General features: G+C 41.1%; 1 protein-coding gene and 1 long non-coding RNA gene across 8 annotated transcripts; both read right to left on the bottom strand.

The window, feature by feature from the left end:
* Window positions 1–1,245: 1,245 nt before the first annotated feature.
* On the bottom strand, window positions 1,246–5,839 carry LOC308641946. Its single transcript, XR_014020471.1, has 3 exons — window positions 5,750–5,839; window positions 3,584–3,654; window positions 1,246–1,918 (listed from the first exon to the last, which is right to left on the bottom strand). It is a non-coding gene; the product is annotated as an uncharacterized lncRNA (long non-coding RNA).
* A 1,985-nt stretch (window positions 5,840–7,824) lies between these two features.
* Window positions 7,825–19,434, bottom strand: LOC308648857 (uncharacterized protein). 7 transcript variants are annotated; one of them, XR_014021924.1, is made up of 7 exons: window positions 19,318–19,386; window positions 16,774–16,847; window positions 15,056–15,137; window positions 13,089–13,187; window positions 12,329–12,416; window positions 10,163–10,236; window positions 7,825–8,497 (listed from the first exon to the last, which is right to left on the bottom strand). XR_014021924.1 is itself a non-coding variant. In XM_081293933.1 (7 exons), exons 2-7 carry the CDS (start codon window positions 16,797–16,799, stop codon window positions 8,336–8,338), a joined length of 531 nt encoding a protein of 176 aa, XP_081150059.1. In that variant the 5' UTR covers window positions 16,800–16,844; window positions 19,318–19,434; the 3' UTR covers window positions 7,825–8,335. The 7 variants fall into 7 exon arrangements, 5 of the variants coding, with proteins under 5 accessions (XP_081150059.1, XP_081150060.1, XP_081150062.1 ...); XR_014021925.1 differs by having other exon boundaries at window positions 10,163–10,233; XM_081293933.1 differs by having other exon boundaries at window positions 16,774–16,844; window positions 19,318–19,434.
* Between the last annotated feature and the right edge of the window lie 960 nt (window positions 19,435–20,394).

Raw genomic sequence — 20,394 nt, 5'->3', positions numbered from 1 at the left:
GCAATCACGGGAGAAGACAGAGGACTCAGTTCTAGGAAACAATGGATGGTAAGATTAAAGTCTCAAAGTATGGTAAAGCAAAGGGAAAAGGGTCGACTGTGTTATCGCAGAAGTCTTTCCTTCCCATAACTTTCCATACTTATAACTTGTGGGAAGGCCCATGAAAAATAAGTCTTTGGATACTCAAAGTATGAGCTCTCCCAAGTCTTCAGTTCCCACCGAATCTGCTTTCCTCTATGTTGGTCATCTTTCAAGGATTTCCATGAAATGACTGTCTCACAAAATGAGCTCTGAATAGGGTCAGGAGTCACTCAGGACTAGAGCACATTTGTAGCTTGCTAAAAGCTCTGGATTCCATCGCACTATGTCCCCCTGCCCAGAATAGGGAAGGAGATGAGAGCGGTCTTTTTGAAAAAAGCCAGTGCTTCTACAATCATAGACATCCCCTCTGAACCACTGACATCACTGCAAAATGCAGGCTCCAGGCCTGCACGTGCGGCACAGGGAAATGACTTGCTCTAGTTTGACTCCATGTACCATTCTCCTCTACTTTGAATAATCTACGGACAGACAGTACTCCCAGTTTTCATTTGAAGGCAGACCTACTGAAAACAGCTGAGATGCATTCCCTGTTTCCTCATCACACTCTCCAAATGTACCCAGCTGACTTCTTGCTTGCCTTCCTCCTTTCCCTTACCCTTCTGCTTTTCAGAAAGAACCTCGACCATGGTGGTCTCCATCTTGATTGTCCACTTGATTGTCTTTGTAGGGATTTCTCCCACTCACTCTTTTTCTCAAATAACCTTACAAGGGCCTTCTCCCTTGTCAAGAGCCATGCTCAGAGATGAAAGCAAATCCTTGGCCTTCCATAAGTCTCCTTTGGTCCTCAGCTACCTCCCCATGGCTCTTCACTGAGGCTTCATTAAGGAGAAGTCCATTCCCTGACTCCTCAGAATGTGCTCTGAGGGCCAGGACCATTGGAATCACCTTAGAACCCATTACAGATGCAGAATCCAAGACCTGCCGAATTGCAGTGCGTATTTTGAACCTGGTCCCCAACAGATGACCCACGGGAGTGGAGAGATGCAGTCTGTGGGAGTCCAACCCTAAATTCTTCAACTTCAACTGCCTATTTGGAATCGAGCCACAGTCTCCTCTCTACCAGGTCCCCCAAATCAAAGATGTATAAGGAGTCAATTTTTGCAGTGGACCTTCGGTCAGGCTGGGGCCTTGGTGACCAAAAAATACCAGCGTTTCTTAGGATGTTCAATTCTGTTTGTGGCTGTGGGACCATGTCAGTTTACGGGTGGTCCATCAAGGTAGCTCTGCATGACCTGGGACTGAGTTCCTGAACGCCTTTCTCTCCAGGAGGAAGACAGGAAGATTGGAACAACTGGCACTACATCTCATGCCAAGTTTGGTCCCTGAAGCTCACAAGGCTTTCTGGCATCTCTAATATGCTTCTCTCCCTGTCTCTCTCTTTCTCTCTCTGTAGCCAGTCATCTGAGATTCCCCCCTTCACGGTGCACACCTGCTTGCTTCTTTTCTCTCCATTGACTCCCTGTACTCTGTTTTGCTCCTTCTTCAATCCACCTTCTACTGTCCCCTCCAGTGTTTCCCAGCCTTAGTCTGCTCAGGTTTTGAATCATTGGTTCCAATCACCTCATGACACTCTGGATGTTACCTGTCCCTCCAAAGGCAGGAGATGTACCCATTGTTACCTTCCACTACTCAGTAGATTCCTGTCTTCCACTATTCAAATAGACTGCTGCTTAGGATTGAAATAAATATGCTGTCCACTGTAATTTTTTATATGAAAAATATAAAGGCTCTTACCTTCCAGAGTATGGGCTTCCTTTTCAAGCATATCCTCAGAGGAACCATCCAAGTTCTCTCCTGAGCAAATCTCAGAGACTCTCTGGCAAAATTAATATCAAAATTGATATCCTTTAAAATTCATATCAATAACCCATTCTGAATCAGCATTTTAAAGCAGACATGTCGCTTGGGCTGTGCACGTCAGTAAGGATTAAAAAACTAGACAAGTCTAATCTTCCAAAATTGAACGATTGAAAAGAGAACTTCATATATCCTCCCCCACGAAGACCAACTTTCATCTTCACATGGCTACTGACTCTGAAAGGAGAACGCCACCACAGAAGAAACACATCCTCCCAAAACATACTATCTGATGCGCGAAACTGCGCAGACATACTACTCCTGTAACACCTAACCCGACTCAACGTTTTCTAGCATAAAGGAGAGAATGATATTTAAAATATACTCGAACACATTCTGACAAATTCGGATATCAGCCAGCATTACACACAGGCAACATTCTGATGACAGGACATTTGGGATAGAATCACGTTGGTTTGTAAGAATTTGAATTATGCTATGCTGAAGGGAAACAGAACAGCATTACCTGGGCCTCCTTAGCTGAACAAAAACTTTTGCAATCTAAAAAACCTTTGGGGAAATTTTTACCGAGAGGAAGACTCATCCTTCGCATATGATGCCAAATTAGGGAGAGAAAGATTTCTCCATTTTGCATTTACCTAACTTGGGCTTCATGATGTGGTTGTGTAGGCAGCACGTTGTAGTCAAAAAGCAAACAGTGACAGAACAGGGTACCAAGGCATAAAAGTGATTTTGAGTACACATTTTCAAGACGCCCTGGTACATGAAAATTGAATAGGCCAGGAGACAGGCACAAAAAGAGTGTGGAGGAATCTAGCAGGGCAACTCAGAATATCATGGGAATGAAAATGCCTTTCCTGATTGCATAGTCCGAACATTCAACGTGGGCCTATGGGAAAGCACAGGTGTCTTTCTTTTCTTTCTTTCTTTCCCTTTCTTTCTTTTTTCTTTCTCTTTCTTTCTTCCTTTTTAAATATTCATTGTCTATCCTGCTTTTTTGGTCAATTTGTTTATTACTTCTGCAAGCCTTTGGGGTAGTTTCTTGGATCTTGGAGACACAAGATCCTATTCTTGTGCCAACAGTAATATTTTAACATCTGCCTTTCCTATTCTTGCCCCTTCCCCCGTTTTCTCATGGCTCTCTTGCCTGAATGCTCAGGAAGCTGTGTTCCAGAATTGACCCAGTTCTCTAATGGGGAATAGACACTGAAGACAAGGCCTATTGAAATCCATGGCCCTTGGTTAGAGGCTAGTAGTATAATCCTAACCTTTTGGGCCACAAGTAGGGACCACCCTTGAACATGAGTCCATTCGGTGGCCATTGGTGTTTTTCATGAGTCCATCATAATAACCAGCTCTTAAATCAGTCTAATATTTGATCATAAGTCATTGATCATTTCAGGAGGTTCTCCAAATGGAAGCAGAAAACCCCAAGCAATTTTAGGCCTCAGACCTAAGGAGCAACTAGTTCAATAAGGTACCATGAATTCTGAAATGGTTTGCACATTCTTAAAGTTTCCAAGTGTTTTTAGACCGAAGGATTCAGTGATGATCTCGGCTTGATGAGAATAGTCAGAGAGGTCATTTCATGGGGCCTACTGTCCATTAGTAGAGCAAGGCAAATGTTGGGAAGCCAGGAAGGGAAATGGCCATGTTTACATACCTTTGGCTTCCACTTCTTGGAACCACCAAGGGTTGTGCCCGCTTCCTCTGCCTTCACATGGAAATGTGCTTCTGCTGACAAATATGCAGATTTACATAAATGAATGAGAACATCCTGAACAGGGATGCTGTGTCCTAATGGAAATACACAGTTCTAACAGTAATTCACTTCTCTTTTCCCACACATGCATTTACGTGCAGCTTCACTTTCAGCTGAATGCTGATTTTTTTACTTACATTGCTACTGTGTGTGAGTGAGTGAACCTGGAATGGGACCCATGGACTTTGGCATGCTTGGCAAACACTCTGCCACCGGATTTCCTCCCTTGGGATCTTATGCTAGGTATTAGGAAAACCATTGGATGAAGCTGACATAAATTTCCTAGGTACACAGACTGCTGTTTCTTGCATTGCTCCTTGGCTAGCTCTTTACTTGTTTTTCCACTGGATGATTCCCTGAGCTCTGGATCATCATGATTTCTGGATTGCAGGGAACAACAATATGGGTCCCATCCTCAGTCAATGGTATCAGTCACCATTGCCAAGAGTCTTGATTTACTTGACCTGATAGTTGACTGAGCTCCTGGTAAGTGCTAGTGTGGATAAAAGACTTCAGATGTGGTGGTGTTCCTGCAGGTAGGGCCAGAGCAGTGTCTCAATGAGTGAGCATGGGGGGCAGCCAGGGGTCGGAAATGGTGACAGCAAGGAAGGGATTTGCAAGGGAGAGAAAGAGACCATGATTCAATGGCATCTGCATGGCTCAAAACAAATACAGTTGGAGTCGTGTCAAGTGACTGAAAGGACAGGGGACAGGGATGCATACACCGAGAGAGGCCCGATTTACACTCTGAAAGGTTTCTAGTTGACTTGACAACACTGGGACCATCACGTGCATAAAACATCAGTGCATAAAGGCAACGTGGGTACACCGAGGTTCATGCCTCATACGTGCAGTGTAGCGAGAGCAACGTGACACATCCCCCGGGTACATGGAATGCGAGGGGCCTGTGCGAAATTGGTGGCGATTGTGTAGAATATAATTTGGATGCACACCTGGACTGGGGGAAGGTATGCAGACACGTAGAGGACACGAAGTCGTCAGTGCGAGGGAACAATGAGCTTCTTAAGTGAATTCAACTAAAAATCTGTGTGCCTAGAATGGGGGATCATTTCACAAGTCTGTAAAACGTATCCAATCAGATGGGACAGGAACTAGAGGACAGGATTCAGGTGTTTGTATCCAACATCTGGTTTCTGTGCTGCTCAGCTGCCTACACTGAGGAAAGTGTTCTTCATGTTTGGCGTGCGATGTCCTGAGCCTTGGAATTGCCAAAGTCCTCAATGAATCAGAAGAGCTGGCATTCAGGCTCAGTGGTAGAGAAACTGCTTTGCATGTCAAGGTCCTGGGTTCAATTCCCTCCCTTGAAAATGACTATTACAGGCATGAATAGGAATAGGGTCGATGGCATCAGTGTCGTGAAGGAGGAACTTTGGATGGGCAGCCTGAGAGACCATGCAAGGAAGCTATTGCCTATGTCCTGATAATACCATACTTTTTCTATAGGAAAGAGGAGAGGGGAAACGTATAGTGAGGTAACATAGTAAGTGAGTGCAGAATAAAGCACACAGAAGGAGGAGGTCACTGACTGAGTAAATCCGTGCATAGAGCACAATATGGGTGTGAGCCATCAAAGAGCATGCTGGGTGTCGTGATAGCACTCAATCTGATTGTTTTTACGTGGCTTCTTCACATGTCTCACTGGCTCACCATCTATTTTTGTGTCCAAGTCCAATATGGAGCTCAGTCTCTCAGGAGCCTGACACTACCGCCTAGCTGTCCACTGCACATCTGGAAACTCTGCAGCACGTTAGCCTAAGCTTCCTCATTCATGATTATAAATCCCTAAATCCAGTAGTGGATCTTGGGTTTTACCCACCACTGAGTTAATGGTTGCCTTGAATGGTATTTTTCTCACGTTGATAAAGGCAATTTTGTACCAACGTGAATGCCCACGTTGACACTGGCCTTTTCTGTATCCAATCTCCCCTTCCAATGGGGGATACAAAAGAATGAGGAATGGGAGCCTTTCAGAGGTTTTCACATAATGCCACCATTTCAGGTGTGTCCATAGACGCCTTTCCAAAGAACTCCTAGTGCAAAATGTACCTGATGTAATAGTCTTGACATCCTTCTTCCTGGCACCCTTCATCTCTATGTCTGTAGTTTCACGAGAATGTCTCAATCCAGTGGGAGGCTGGATGGGTTCGGGAAAATGATATCAAATAAAAGCTGTGTAATTACTGCCATGTGTAGGTCTTAGGAAGAGAAGCGCAAGGTGCAATTACCTTCAAGGATGGAGCCGTCTGAGATACTGAAAAGGAAAAGGGACATAGAGTCAATTAGCCATGCATGTGACCAAACCAGCCATACCTTGGTCTCATATTAAGAAGGAGCTGGACACTCATGCTTCACTTTGGGAATAACTTTGGTAGCCTTTGGCCCTTTAGGGTTTGTGTGCATATTTCCTGGTTTTGGGTTCTCAAAACCACAAGGCTGCATGGTACCACCTTAAACAGGGGCAGAAACATAGGTTGAATCAACACAAGCAGTGAAGTTTCCAACCCCGAGACTCTTTGCAATAGCCATAAATCAAAGAGGAAAGGGAATGGATGCCAACGGAGAGAGGCACAGTGAGGAAGGATGTGATGGCAGATATCTTCCTTGACACATATGGGAGTTCTTCGGTGCGCTGCACTCCCAACACCTGTGCTGTTCCTCCAGTTGTGCTAGAAGTCAGGGAGCACCAATGGTGTAGAGTGCAGTGAAAGGGGTCATCCATTTCTGATCCAAGAACTTTCCCCCCACCGATTGGCTGAGATATACACTTTCAGCAGAAGGGCTCATTAAAAACATTCTTGATTTCCATACCCACGGGGGACACTGGTGTGCCCTCCTTCCTTGCATCCTCCGCTTTAGGCAACTTGGGCTTTCTTGATGCAATCACGGGAGAAGACAGAGGACTCAGTTCTAGGAAACAATGGATGGTAAGATTAAAGTCTCAAAGTATGGTAAAGCAAAGGGAAAAGGGTCGACTGTGTTATCGCAGAAGTCTTTCCTTCCCATAACTTTCCATACTTATAACTTGTGGGAAGGCCCATGAAAAATAAGTCTTTGGATACTCAAAGTATGAGCTCTCCCAAGTCTTCAGTTTCCACCGAATCTGCTTTCCTCTATGTTGGTCATCTTTCAAGGATTTCCATGAAATGACTGTCTCACAAAATGAGCTCTGAATAGGGTCAGGAGTCACTCAGGACTAGAGCACATTTGTAGCTTGCTAAAAGCTCTGGATTCCATCGCACTATGTCCCCCTGCCCAGAATAGGGAAGGAGATGAGAGCGGTCTTTTTGAAAAAAGCCAGTGCTTCTACAATCATAGACATCCCCTCTGAACCACTGACATCACTGCAAAATGCAGGCTCCAGGCCTGCACGTGCGGCACAGGGAAATGACTTGCTCTAGTTTGACTCCATGTACCATTCTCCTCTACTTTGAATAATCTACGGACAGACAGTACTCCCAGTTTTCATTTGAAGGCAGACCTACTGAAAACAGCTGAGATGCATTCCCTGTTTCCTCATCACACTCTCCAAATGTACCCAGCTGACTTCTTGCTTGCCTTCCTCCTTTCCCTTACCCTTCTGCTTTTCAGAAAGAACCTCGACCATGGTGGTCTCCATCTTGATTGTCCACTTGATTGTCTTTGTAGGGATTTCTCCCACTCACTCTTTTTCTCAAATAACCTTACAAGGACCTTCCCCCTTGTCAAGAGCCATGCTCAGAGATGAAAGCAAATCCTTGGCCTTCCATAAGTCTCCTTTGGTCCTCAGCTACCTCCCCATGGCTCTTCACTGAGGCTTCATTAAGGAGAAGTCCATTCCCTGACTCCTCAGAATGTGCTCTGAGGGCCAGGAGCATTGGAATCACCTTAGAACCCATTACAGATGCAGAATCCAAGACCTGCCGAATTGCAGTGCGTATTTTGAACCTGGTCCCCAACAGATGACCCACGGGAGTGGAGAGATGCAGTCTGTGGGAGTCCAACCCTAAATTCTTCAACTTCAACTGCCTATTTGGAATCGAGCCACAGTCTCCTCTCTACCAGGTCCCCCAAATCAAAGATGTATAAGGAGTCAATTTTTGCAGTGGACCTTCGGTCAGGCTGGGGCCTTGGTGACCAAAAAATACCAGCGTTTCTTAGGATGTTCAATTCTGTTTGTGGCTGTGGGACCATGTCAGTTTACGGGTGGTCCATCAAGGTAGCTCTGCATGACCTGGGACTGAGTTCCTGAACGCCTTTCTCTCCAGGAGGAAGACAGGAAGATTGGAACAACTGGCACTACATCTCATGCCAAGTTTGGTCCCTGAAGCTCACAAGGCTTTCTGGCATCTCTAATATGCTTCTCTCCCTGTCTCTCTCTTTCTCTCTCTGTAGCCAGTCATCTGAGATTCCCCCCTTCACGGTGCACACCTGCTTGCTTCTTTTCTCTCCATTGACTCCCTGTACTCTGTTTTGCTCCTTCTTCAATCCACCTTCTACTGTCCCCTCCAGTGTTTCCCAGCCTTAGTCTGCTCAGGTTTTGAATCATTGGTTCCAATCACCTCATGACACTCTGGATGTTACCTGTCCCTCCAAAGGCAGGAGATGTACCCATTGTTACCTTCCACTACTCAGTAGATTCCTGTCTTCCACTATTCAAATAGACTGCTGCTTAGGATTGAAATAAATATGCTGTCCACTGTAATTTTTTATATGAAAAATATAAAGGCTCTTACCTTCCAGAGTATGGGCTTCCTTTTCAAGCATATCCTCAGAGGAACCATCCAAGTTCTCTCCTGAGCAAATCTCAGAGACTCTCTGGCAAAATTAATATCAAAATTGATATCCTTTAAAATTCATATCAATAACCCATTCTGAATCAGCATTTTAAAGCAGACATGTCGCTTGGGCTGTGCACGTCAGTAAGGATTAAAAAACTAGACAAGTCTAATCTTCCAAAATTGAACGATTGAAAAGAGAACTTCATATATCCTCCCCCACGAAGACCAACTTTCATCTTCACATGGCTACTGACTCTGAAAGGAGAACGCCACCACAGAAGAAACACATCCTCCCAAAACATACTATCTGATGCGCGAAACTGCGCAGACATACTACTCCTGTAACACCTAACCCGACTCAACGTTTTCTAGCATAAAGGAGAGAATGATATTTAAAATATACTCAAACACATTCTGACAAATTCGGATATCAGCCAGCATTACACACAGGCAACATTCTGATGACAGGACATTTGGGATAGAATCACGTTGGTTTGTAAGAATTTGAATTATGCTATGCTGAAGGGAAACAGAACAGCATTACCTGGGCCTCCTTAGCTGAACAAAAACTTTTGCAATCTAAAAAACCTTTGGGGAAATTTTTACCGAGAGGAAGACTCATCCTTCGCATATGATGCCAAATTAGGGAGAGAAAGATTTCTCCATTTTGCATTTACCTAACTTGGGCTTCATGATGTGGTTGTGTAGGCAGCACGTTGTAGTCAAAAAGCAAACAGTGACAGAACAGGGTACCAAGGCATAAAAGTGATTTTGAGTACACATTTTCAAGACGCCCTGGTACATGAAAATTGAATAGGCCAGGAGACAGGCACAAAAAGAGTGTGGAGGAATCTAGCAGGGCAACTCAGAATATCATGGGAATGAAAATGCCTTTCCTGATTGCATAGTCCAAACATTCAACGTGGGCCTATGGGAAAGCACAGGTGTCTTTCTTTTCTTTCTTTCTTTCCCTTTCTTTCTTTTTTCTTTCTCTTTCTTTCTTCCTTTTTAAATATTCATTGTCTATCCTGCTTTTTTGGTCAATTTGTTTATTACTTCTGCAAGCCTTTGGGGTAGTTTCTTGGATCTTGGAGACACAAGATCCTATTCTTGTGCCAACAGTAATATTTTAACATCTGCCTTTCCTATTCTTGCCCCTTCCCCCGTTTTCTCATGGCTCTCTTGCCTGAATGCTCAGGAAGCTGTGTTCCAGAATTGACCCAGTTCTCTAATGGGGAATAGACACTGAAGACAAGGCCTATTGAAATCCATGGCCCTTGGTTAGAGGCTAGTAGTATAATCCTAACCTTTTGGGCCACAAGTAGGGACCACCCTTGAACATGAGTCCATTCGGTGGCCATTGGTGTTTTTCATGAGTCCATCATAATAACCAGCTCTTAAATCAGTCTAATATTTGATCATAAGTCATTGATCATTTCAGGAGGTTCTCCAAATGGAAGCAGAAAACCCCAAGCAATTTTAGGCCTCAGACCTAAGGAGCAACTAGTTCAATAAGGTACCATGAATTCTGAAATGGTTTGCACATTCTTAAAGTTTCCAAGTGTTTTTAGACCGAAGGATTCAGTGATGATCTCGGCTTGATGAGAATAGTCAGAGAGGTCATTTCATGGGGCCTACTGTCCATTAGTAGAGCAAGGCAAATGTTGGGAAGCCAGGAAGGGAAATGGCCATGTTTACATACCTTTGGCTTCCACTTCTTGGAACCACCAAGGGTTGTGCCCGCTTCCTCTGCCTTCACATGGAAATGTGCTTCTGCTGACAAATATGCAGATTTACATAAATGAATGAGAACATCCTGAACAGGGATGCTGTGTCCTAATGGAAATACACAGTTCTAACAGTAATTCACTTCTCTTTTCCCACACATGCATTTACGTGCAGCTTCACTTTCAGCTGAATGCTGATTTTTTTACTTACATTGCTACTGTGTGTGAGTGAGTGAACCTGGAATGGGACCCATGGACTTTGGCATGCTTGGCAAACACTCTGCCACCGGATTTCCTCCCTTGGGATCTTATGCTAGGTATTAGGAAAACCATTGGATGAAGCTGACATAAATTTCCTAGGTACACAGACTGCTGTTTCTTGCATTGCTCCTTGGCTAGCTCTTTATTTGTTTTTCCACTGGATGATTCCCTGAGCTCTGGATCATCATGATTTCTGGATTGCAGGGAACAACAATATGGGTCCCATCCTCAGTCAATGGTATCAGTCACCATTGCCAAGAGTCTTGATTTACTTGACCTGATAGTTGACTGAGCTCCTGGTAAGTGCTAGTGTGGATAAAAGACTTCAGATGTGGTGGTGTTCCTGCAGGTAGGGCCAGAGCAGTGTCTCAATGAGTGAGCATGGGGGGCAGCCAGGGGTCGGAAATGGTGACAGCAAGGAAGGGATTTGCAAGGGAGAGAAAGAGACCATGATTCAATGGCATCTGCATGGCTCAAAACAAATACAGTTGGAGTCCTGTCAAGTGACTGAAAGGACAGGGGACAGGGATGCACACACCGAGAGAGGCCCGATTTACGCTCTGAGAGGTTTCTAGTTGACTTGACAACACTGGGACCATCACGTGCATAAAACATCAGTGCATAAAGGCAACGTGGGTACACCGAGGTTCATGCCTCATACGTGCAGTGTAGCGAGAGCAACGTGACACATGCCCCGGAAACATCCAATGCGAGGGGCCTGTGTGAAATTGGTGGCGAATGTGTAGAATATAATTTGGATGCACACCTGGACTGGGGGAAGGTATGCAGACACATAAAGGACAGGAAGTCATCAGTGCGAGGGAACAATGAGCTTCTTAAGTGAATTCAACTAAAAATCTGTGTGCCTAGAACAGGGGATCATTTCACAAGTCTATAAAACGTATCCAATCAGATGGGACAGGAACTAGAGGACAGGATTCAGGTTTTTGTGTTCACCATCTGGTTTCTGGGCTGCTCAGCTGCCTACACTGAGGAAAGTGTTCTTCATGTTTGGCGTGCGATGTCCTGAGCCTTGGAATTGCCAAAGTCCTCAATGAATCAGAAGAGCTGGCATTCAGGCTCAGTGGTAGAGAAACTGCTTCGCATGTCAAGGTCCTGGGTTCAATTCCCTCCCTTGAAAATGACTATTACAGGCATGAATAGGAATAGGGTCGATGGCATCAGTGTCGTGAAGGAGGAACTTTGGATGGGCAGCCTGAGAGACCATGCAAGGAAGCTATTGCCTATGTCCTGATAATACAATACTTTTTCTATAGGAAAGAGGAGAGGGGAAATGTATAGTGAGGTAACATAGTAAGTGAGTGCAGAATAAAGCACACAGAAGGAGGAGGTCACTGACTGAGTAAATCCGTGCATAGAGCACAATATGGGTGTGAGCCATCAAAGAATACTCTGGGTGTCATGGTAGCACGCAATCTCATTGTTTTTTCGTGGCTTCTTCATATGTCTCACTGGCTCACCATCTATTTTTGTGTCCAAGTCCAATATGGACCTCAGTCTCTCAGGAGCCTGACACTACCGCCTAGCTGTCCACTGCACATCTGGAAACTCTGCAGCACGTTAGCCTAAGCTTCCTCATTCATGATTATAAATCCCTAAATCCAGTGGTGGATCTTGGGTTTTACCCACAACTGTGTTAATGGTTGCCTTGAATGGTATTTTTCTCACGTTGATAAAGGCAATTTTGTACCAACGTGAATGCCCACGTTGACACTGGCCTTTTCTGTATCCAATCTCCCCTTCCAATGGGGGATACAAAAGAATGAGGAATGGGAGCCTTTCAGAGGTTTTCACATAATGCCACCATTTCAGGTGTGTCCATAGACGCCTTTCCAAAGAACTCCTAGTGCAAAATGTACCTGATGTAATAGTCTTGACATCCTTCTTCCTGGCACCCTTCATCTCTATGTCTGTAGTTTCACGAGAATGTCTCAATCCAGTGGGAGGCTGGATGGGTTCGGGAAAATGATATCAAATAAAAGCTGTGTAATTACTGCCATGTGTAGGTCTTAGGAAGAGAAGCGCAAGGTGCAATTACCTTCAAGGATGGAGCCATCTGAGATACTGAAAAGGAAAAGGGACATAGAGTCAATTAGCCATGCCTGTGACCAAACCAGCCATACCTTGGTCTCATATTAAGAAGGAGCTGGACACTCATGCTTCACTTTGGGAATAACTTTGGTAGCCTTTGGCCCTTTAGTGTTTGTGTGCATATTTCCTGGTTTTGGGTTCTCAAAACCACAAGGCTGCATGGTACCACCTTAAACAGGGGCAGAAACATAGGTTGAATGAACACAAGCAGTGAAGTTTCCAACCCTGAGACTCTTTGCAATAGCCATAGATTAAAGAGGAAAGTGAATGGACGCCAACGGAAAGAGGCACAGTGAGGAAGACTGTGATGACTGATATCTTCGTTGACACATATGGGAGTTGTTCAGTTCGATGGACTCCCAACACCTGTTCTTTTTTTCCAGGTGTTGTAGAAGTCAATGAGTACCAATTGTTTATAATTATTGAAAGGGTCATTCATTTCTGATCCAAGAACTCTCCCTCAACTGACTGCCTCTAATATTCACTTTCAGCAGAAAGGCTCATTAAACACATTCTTGATTTCCATACCCATGGGGGACACAGGTGTGCCTTTCTTTCTTGCATCCTCTGGTTTTGACAACTTGAGCTTGCTTGATGCAGACACAGGAGAAGACAGAGGGCCCAGTTCTGAGAAAGCAATGGATGGTAAGATTAATATCTCAAAGTATGGTAATGCAAAGGGAAAGGGTCAACTGTGTGTGATTGCAGAAGTATTTTCCACGGATAAGTTTCCATACTTAAAACTTGTGGGAAGGCCCATGAAAAGTAAGTCTTTGGACACTCAAAATATAAGTTCTATAAAGACTTTTTTCCCAATGAATCTGCTTTCCTATATCTTGGTCATTTTGCAAGTATTTCCATGAAATGACTCTCACAGAATGATCTCTGAATGATGTCCTGTGTCACTGAGGAGTCGAGCACCTTTGTAGCTTGCTGAAAGCCCTGGATTCCATTGAACTATTTCCCCCTTCCCAGAGTTGGGAATGAGATGAGTGCTGTCTTTTGAAAACATCCAATGCTTCTACAATCATTGTTATCCCATGTGAACCATTAACTTCCCTGCAAAATGCAGGCTCCTCTCCTGAAAGTGTGTCAGAGTGAAATGACTTTCTCACATTTGACCACATTCTACCATTTTCATCTTTATTAAAGCATCTATGAATAAATAGTAGTCATAGTTTTTTGGAAGGAACTCAGATTAAATGCATTTTGTCCTTCCTCATCCTTATCTCCTTATGTACCTAAATATCTTTCTTCTTTCCTCCATCATTGCACCTACTCTTCAGCTTTTCAAAAAGAACTTCTTACACTGTGTTCTTGATCATCGTGTTTGAGGTTCTGTTTATGAATCCTTTCTAATTAGTTCTTTCCCAATTCAGAACAGTATCAAATAATATTTCTTTGTTCTTATTCTTTATTCTTACACCTTGTCAAGAAGCATGTTCTGAAATGAAATCAAAATATTTGCCTTCCATTCATCTGGTTTTTGTCCTCAGCTATCATCACATTGCTCTTCACTGAGCATTCTTGAAATAGAAATCCATTACCTTAGTTCTCTTAATGTGGTTTAATGACCATGAACATTCTAATCACCTTAGAATGCATTGGAAATGCAGAATCAAAGACCTTCTGAATTGCAATGTGTATTTTGAACCTCATCTCCAACAAATAACTCATAGAACTGGAGGAATCTGGCCTATAGGAGTCCAACACTGAATCCTCTACCTTAATTTCATATTTTCAATCGAGCCTCAATCTCCTCTGTACCCTGTCCCCCAAATCGAAGCTGTATAAAGATTCAATATGTCCACTGGTCATTTCATGAGGTTGTGGTTTTGGTGATCACTCCATAACCAAGTCTGCTCTAATCCCCATTCTCATATCCTGTGGAGTATCTACTGTCATTGGAAATAGCAGCATTGTATATGTTGTCAAATTATGTATATGGCTGTGGGAACATATGTTTATTTGTGGTAAACTCAAGGTAGCTCTGGATGACCTAGTATTTCATTTTTTAATGCCATTCTCACCAATAGGAAGAAAAGAAAAGTGGGAAAAAATAGCACTGTATTTCAGACCAGGTTTGGTACTGGAAACTCATATATTCTCCTCACAATTTTCATATGCTGCTCTCCCTCTTTCTAATGTATGACCTGAGTTTCCCCCTTCAGAGTGCACATCTGGTTCTTTTTTATCCATTTACTCCCTGCACTCTGCTTTGCTCATTCTTCATTCCACTTTCTACTTTTATCTTCAGTATTTCCCAACATTGCTCTTATCAGGTTTTGAAATAGAATTAATAGTTTGGATCATCTGATCACACTCTGAATTTTACCTGTCACTAAGACATGAGAAGATATATCCCTATTACCTTTCCCTTTTGGTCCAAGTATTTAGTACGTTCGTACCCTCAATTACTCAAATATATTTACTGCTTAGAATTTTTAAAAAAAATATTTTGTCTAACAAACATTTTAAAAATATGTGGCTCTTACCTTCCACAATATGCTTTTCCATTTGAAGTGCATCCCGAGAAAAATGATCAAAGCACTTTGGTGAACAAATCTCACAGATGCGCTGTTAAAATTAATGTCAGTGTTGAGTTGCAGAGTCTTAATTACTATTTAAATGCAGACAGCTAAATTTCCACTTTTAAAATCCATAAGAATAAATACTAGACAAGTACATGCTTAAAAATTAAACAATTTGAAAGAATTTTGTATATCCTCTCCAATTAAGCTTAACTTTCAATGTTATGGCTAATGACTCTAAAACAAGAATGCAAAGACAGAAGAAAACATTCACTGACAACATACTAAATGATGTGTATAACTTCACAAAGATATAACATCTCTACACCTAACCATACTCAATATTTTCTACCAAAAATAAGAGAATATTTAAAAATATTCTTAGAAATACACCTGATGTTAGACAGCTTTAAACATTTGAAACATTTTAAAGACAAAGTATTTTGTGTTAACACTAATATTTGATAAGACAATTTGAATTATTGTTTGCTGAGCAGAAATGGAGCATTCTCACATTTGCTTCATTTTAGCTAATCAAAGACTTCAGAAATGTTAATATCTTTTGGGAAAATTTTTACTGAGAGGAAAAATCATTTAACAAAGTACCAAAATAGTAAGAAAAATGTTCCTTTATTTTACCTGTATATAACAGCGAACATTATGGGGGAGAGTATGCAGCAATTTCCAGTTAGGAAAGAGCTAAGGAAAAGTGTACCAAGGGAGAAAAATGGGAGTGCATAAGCACACTGTGCTTGTCAGCTGCTCCCTGGATTTGACACAGTTCAACTGGTGTGTGGCTGTATGTTGAGGTGATGCTATAAAACACTGCTGTATAACTATAGAGAGCCAGATACCAGATGAAACCCAGAAGTACTGGGTTCTATAAAAGAATTTACCAAAGAATCAGACTGCATTAGTGTCAGAACAAAACTGGTTAGGGTGAAGAGGGAAAGTTGCCCTCCAGGAGGCCCAGTGAGGGAATCCCAGCCATTTCAACAAAAGCTCATGCCACTCAAGTTAAATGAATGGTTTTCAGAAGAAGGGACCTGGATTCTGCCTGACAAGTCAAGGGAGCACAGGTGCAATGAAGACTTTTCCCTGCAGTTTCAGAGTGCCTGGCCAGGACCCATCTTCATTAGGGCTCTTATTTTCTTGGTTTTAGTCATGAGAGATCAGAAAAGCCAGGCATTTGATTTCAGAGTTCCAAGACCCACTGTGATCTGACTTCTCTAGGCTGGAAGACACCCACAAAAAGAGTGTGGCTGAGTCAACAGAAGTTAAGACACAATGAAATATTTGAACCATGAGATGTGACCACACTTAAACATGAATACATTCAATGGCCACTGCTGTTACATTTGTTCATAATTTCAACCAGTTATCAATTATTCTCATATTTGATCATAACTCATTGATCATTTAAGGAGGATAGCCAAATGGAAGCACAAACAATAAAAAAATTCTCCTCAATCCCAAGGATGAAATTGATCTATGATCTACCATGAATTCTGAAATTATTTGAAGATTCATAACCAGTTTGAATATTTTTAGAACTATGAAATAATTGATGATCTTCCCATTCTAACTTTGCTTTGAAAGGTAATTTCATTTGACCTGTTCTTCATTAAGAAAGCAATGATAAGTATAGGAAGTCAGAAACTTGAATTTAAGTGTTTACATACCTTTGACTGCTGGTGTTCAGTACCATCAAGAGTATCTTGCCCTTCCTTTGGTGTCACATCTAAATGTGGTTCTGCTGATGAAAGTATAGATTTACTCACATGGCATAGAACAATTATAAAGATGGGTCCTCTAGCATAATAAAAATAAGTATATCTAACAATAATTTATTTATATTTTCCCATATCTGTATTTACATTAAGCTTAACTGTTAGCTGAATACTTACTTTTAAATTTATATTGACACTGTGTGTGAGTGGGTGTGCTCCTGGAAATGAACCCATGGACTTGTGCATGTATTGCAATATTCTGCCACCGAGTTTCATCCCTAGGTCTTTAATAGTATTTTGAGACACTGTCACTCAGCATTCCCAGGATGGCTTGAAAGCTGCAATCCTCCTGCCTCAGCCCCTCACATAGCTGGGATTACAGATGTGCTTCACTGCACCCAGCTATTATTGACTTCTCTAGGAAATACTGAGACTAATCCAAAACTTTAAAAACCTCTTGGGAAGCTACTACAAGTCACCAGGTTCAATGCACACAAGCATGTCCAAGATTTACCACTCAAACAAATGGAAAGTCCTCAGAAACAAAATTTTAAAATCCCATAGAAATATGACAATTCACACTGTTTACCAGGCTCTGCCTCAGAAGAGGAATTTTGAAACAGCCCCTCTCTTCAGTACTAGTAATTTCCAACATGACTGATAGCATTACACCTTTATCAATTACGCCAATTTCCTCACATCTGAAATGTTTTTGTCTTCTATTCTGATAGATTTCTTTTCTTCTTTTATGACTCAGACCTTTCATGGAGTCTTGCTTAATTATGTCTTTCTCTGCTGACATAGGGTGGTGTTTGTTTTATTTTTGTTTTTATATCTATTACACTTTAATGAAGACTGATAAACAATAAAGTATTTAAGATTTACATTTAAGATTAAAGAGTCCAACAGTTTCATTTCTCCTTAATCAAAAGAATCACTATTATCCTTTGTGCATATTTGATTATATGACCTCTGTAACTCTCTCTATATCATGTACACAAAAAGAATGAGAAGTTATACTCAATTTCTGCATGATGTGTCAAATGCGTTCTCCTGTCATGTATAACTAATTGGAACAAAATAAGTACTACAGATAATATAATAGGATAATGAGGTCCTATGAAGATTTTCTGCCCATTTCTAGAAACCTGAGTTGCTTTGCATTTTTTAAAATATTTTTTCAGTTGTCAATGGACCTTTCTTTCATTTATTGATACGAGATGCTGAGAATCAAACCCAGTGCCTCCCACATGCTAGGCAAATGCTCTGCCACTGAGCCACAACCCCAGCCCAGCTTTGTGAGTATTTTTAAAGTACATACAATTTTTATTTGTTCAATTGTGTTATACATGACATTAGATTGTATTTTGACATATTTACACAAATTCAGAGTACATCTTATACTAATTAAGATCCTAACTAGTATTTCTATATGATTTAAGTGAAATAACCCCCATCCCCCCCAAAAAAAACCCCAAATATTCCCTCTGATATGTAGATGCTAACACACAACAATGGGTGGGGGTAAACTAGGAGTTAGATTAGAAAAGGGGAATGAAGAGAATGGAGCAGGAACAGTGGAATGATTCTGATATCACTTTCCTATGAACATAGTCTGGTGTTTCTTTGCTTGGTCCTTTCTTAATACTTTATTAATTTCTTCTACTGATTCTTCACAACTTCTTCTGTAAATTATTCATTTACAAATTTCACTCTTTACTCATGTGTTGGAGAAAATAAATTTATCAGTCAACTTTGTCAACAATCTTTACGTGACCTAACAATTGACTGAGCTCCTGGAATGTGCTATTGTGGATAAAAGTTGTCAGAAATGTGGCCTGAGCTGTTTCTTATGGTGTGTAGTTAATAGCCATGGGCAGGAAATGGTGAAAGCATGAAAGTTGCAAGAGAAAAAGACAACAATTCTATGTCAAAAAATATGGAGATTAATGAGGAGTAATGACAGGGAACATTAAAGACAAGGGTAAGGGTTAAATATACAGAGTTAGGCATGATTTGTATAAAGAAAGATTTATAGTTAACTTTAAAATACTTGGACTAGGGCTGAGGTTGTAGCGCAGTTGTAGGGCAAGGTTAAGTGCTTGCCTAGCATGTGTGAGGCACTGGGTTCGATTCTCAGCACCACATATAAATTAATAAATAAAAGTTTTCCATCAACAACTAAAAAAAATTAAAATATTTGGACCATCATATTGTACACAGTGGTTCATACTCATATTTGCACTGTAGCTAGAACACTACAAATGCCATGGGCAGGAGCAATGTGAGGTACATAAGCATAAACAGTGGTGAAGGCAATGGTACAAAATAAACAAGATATCAACCTGAACTGGGGAAATGTTTCCAGATACAAGATGCAAAGTTTTCAGTGCCAGTATAAAATGAAATTTTAAAATGAATTAAAAGTATACAGACTGCAAACATTTCAAATGTTTTCATACACATCTTTCCAGAGAACTCATATTACAGATTTACCTGATTTAAGTATCTTTGCATCCTTCATCCATACTGATTGATTTGGAGGAGTATCATTTATTTCAAGGAAGGCCTAAATGATTTTGAAAAAAATATATTAAATAAATGTTGTGTATTTCAAACAAAAGATAGGTAATATGGCAAGCTTAATTTTACAGTATAGAATGCTCCACAGTCTCAATTTGTGCATGTTTTTGGGCAGCTCCTACTGCAGCCCAACAAATATTTCCATGTTCAAGACAATTTATTTCTGCTTCTGAAAATGGTTCTGTAACACTTCCTGGTAGGCATACAGGAGGGTATGTCACAATAGAGACTCCAGTCTTCTTGGACTAGAATTGAGAACAAATAAGGAGACGTAGTTGCTAGCCAGAAAACCTAGAAGACTGATTAATTCTAAAAATAGATGTTGTAGAAATAAGCATCCACTTTTTAATTACATCAGCAAGGAAAAATTGTCTAGGTCTTGAATTTTTTTTAGTTTTTTATATCTTTAATCATTATTTATGTTTTAATCTATTCATTGTCTTTTCCTTTTTTCAATTTTTTTGTACTTGTTTTCTCATCTCTCATTTCTATTTGCATCATTTCCCTTTTTCATTTTCACCCTCATTTTCCTCCTGTAGATTTTACCTTCCACCACTTTTTCCTTCATTTTTAAAAATTTTTTAACTTTTTCTCTCTTGGAATATTAATTTTGGAATCACTTATACCAATTTTTTTGTGCTTTCTGCATTATTAACACTCTCTTCACATTGGTTAGATAATTTAGAGTCATCATTTTAAACATATTTTCTTACATATTAACAAATGCTTTTCTTTGAAGTTGTTGCTCTTCCTGGTGACATTCTCTTAGAAATTGTTTTGAATGAATGATCCTATCACTTTATCACATCGAGTCAGAGCTTTGAAAATATGACTTAACTATATCTCAGGACATATTCAACAGAGAAATCTCAATACAATGACTCACGTCAAATATCAGATGAAAAATCAATCCAAATACATGCACAAAACAGTATATTAACATAAGTAACATGAGGGAACAATACAATAAGAAACCAGCAAGGTTTCTAT

Source organism: Spermophilus citellus, assembly GCF_964194105.1.
Source record: "Spermophilus citellus genome assembly, chromosome: 1".
In the NCBI taxonomy this organism is placed as follows: domain Eukaryota; kingdom Metazoa; phylum Chordata; class Mammalia; order Rodentia; family Sciuridae; genus Spermophilus; species Spermophilus citellus.
Note: the sequence above shows the minus strand (reverse complement) of the source record. Positions and strands in the feature narration are given on the sequence as shown.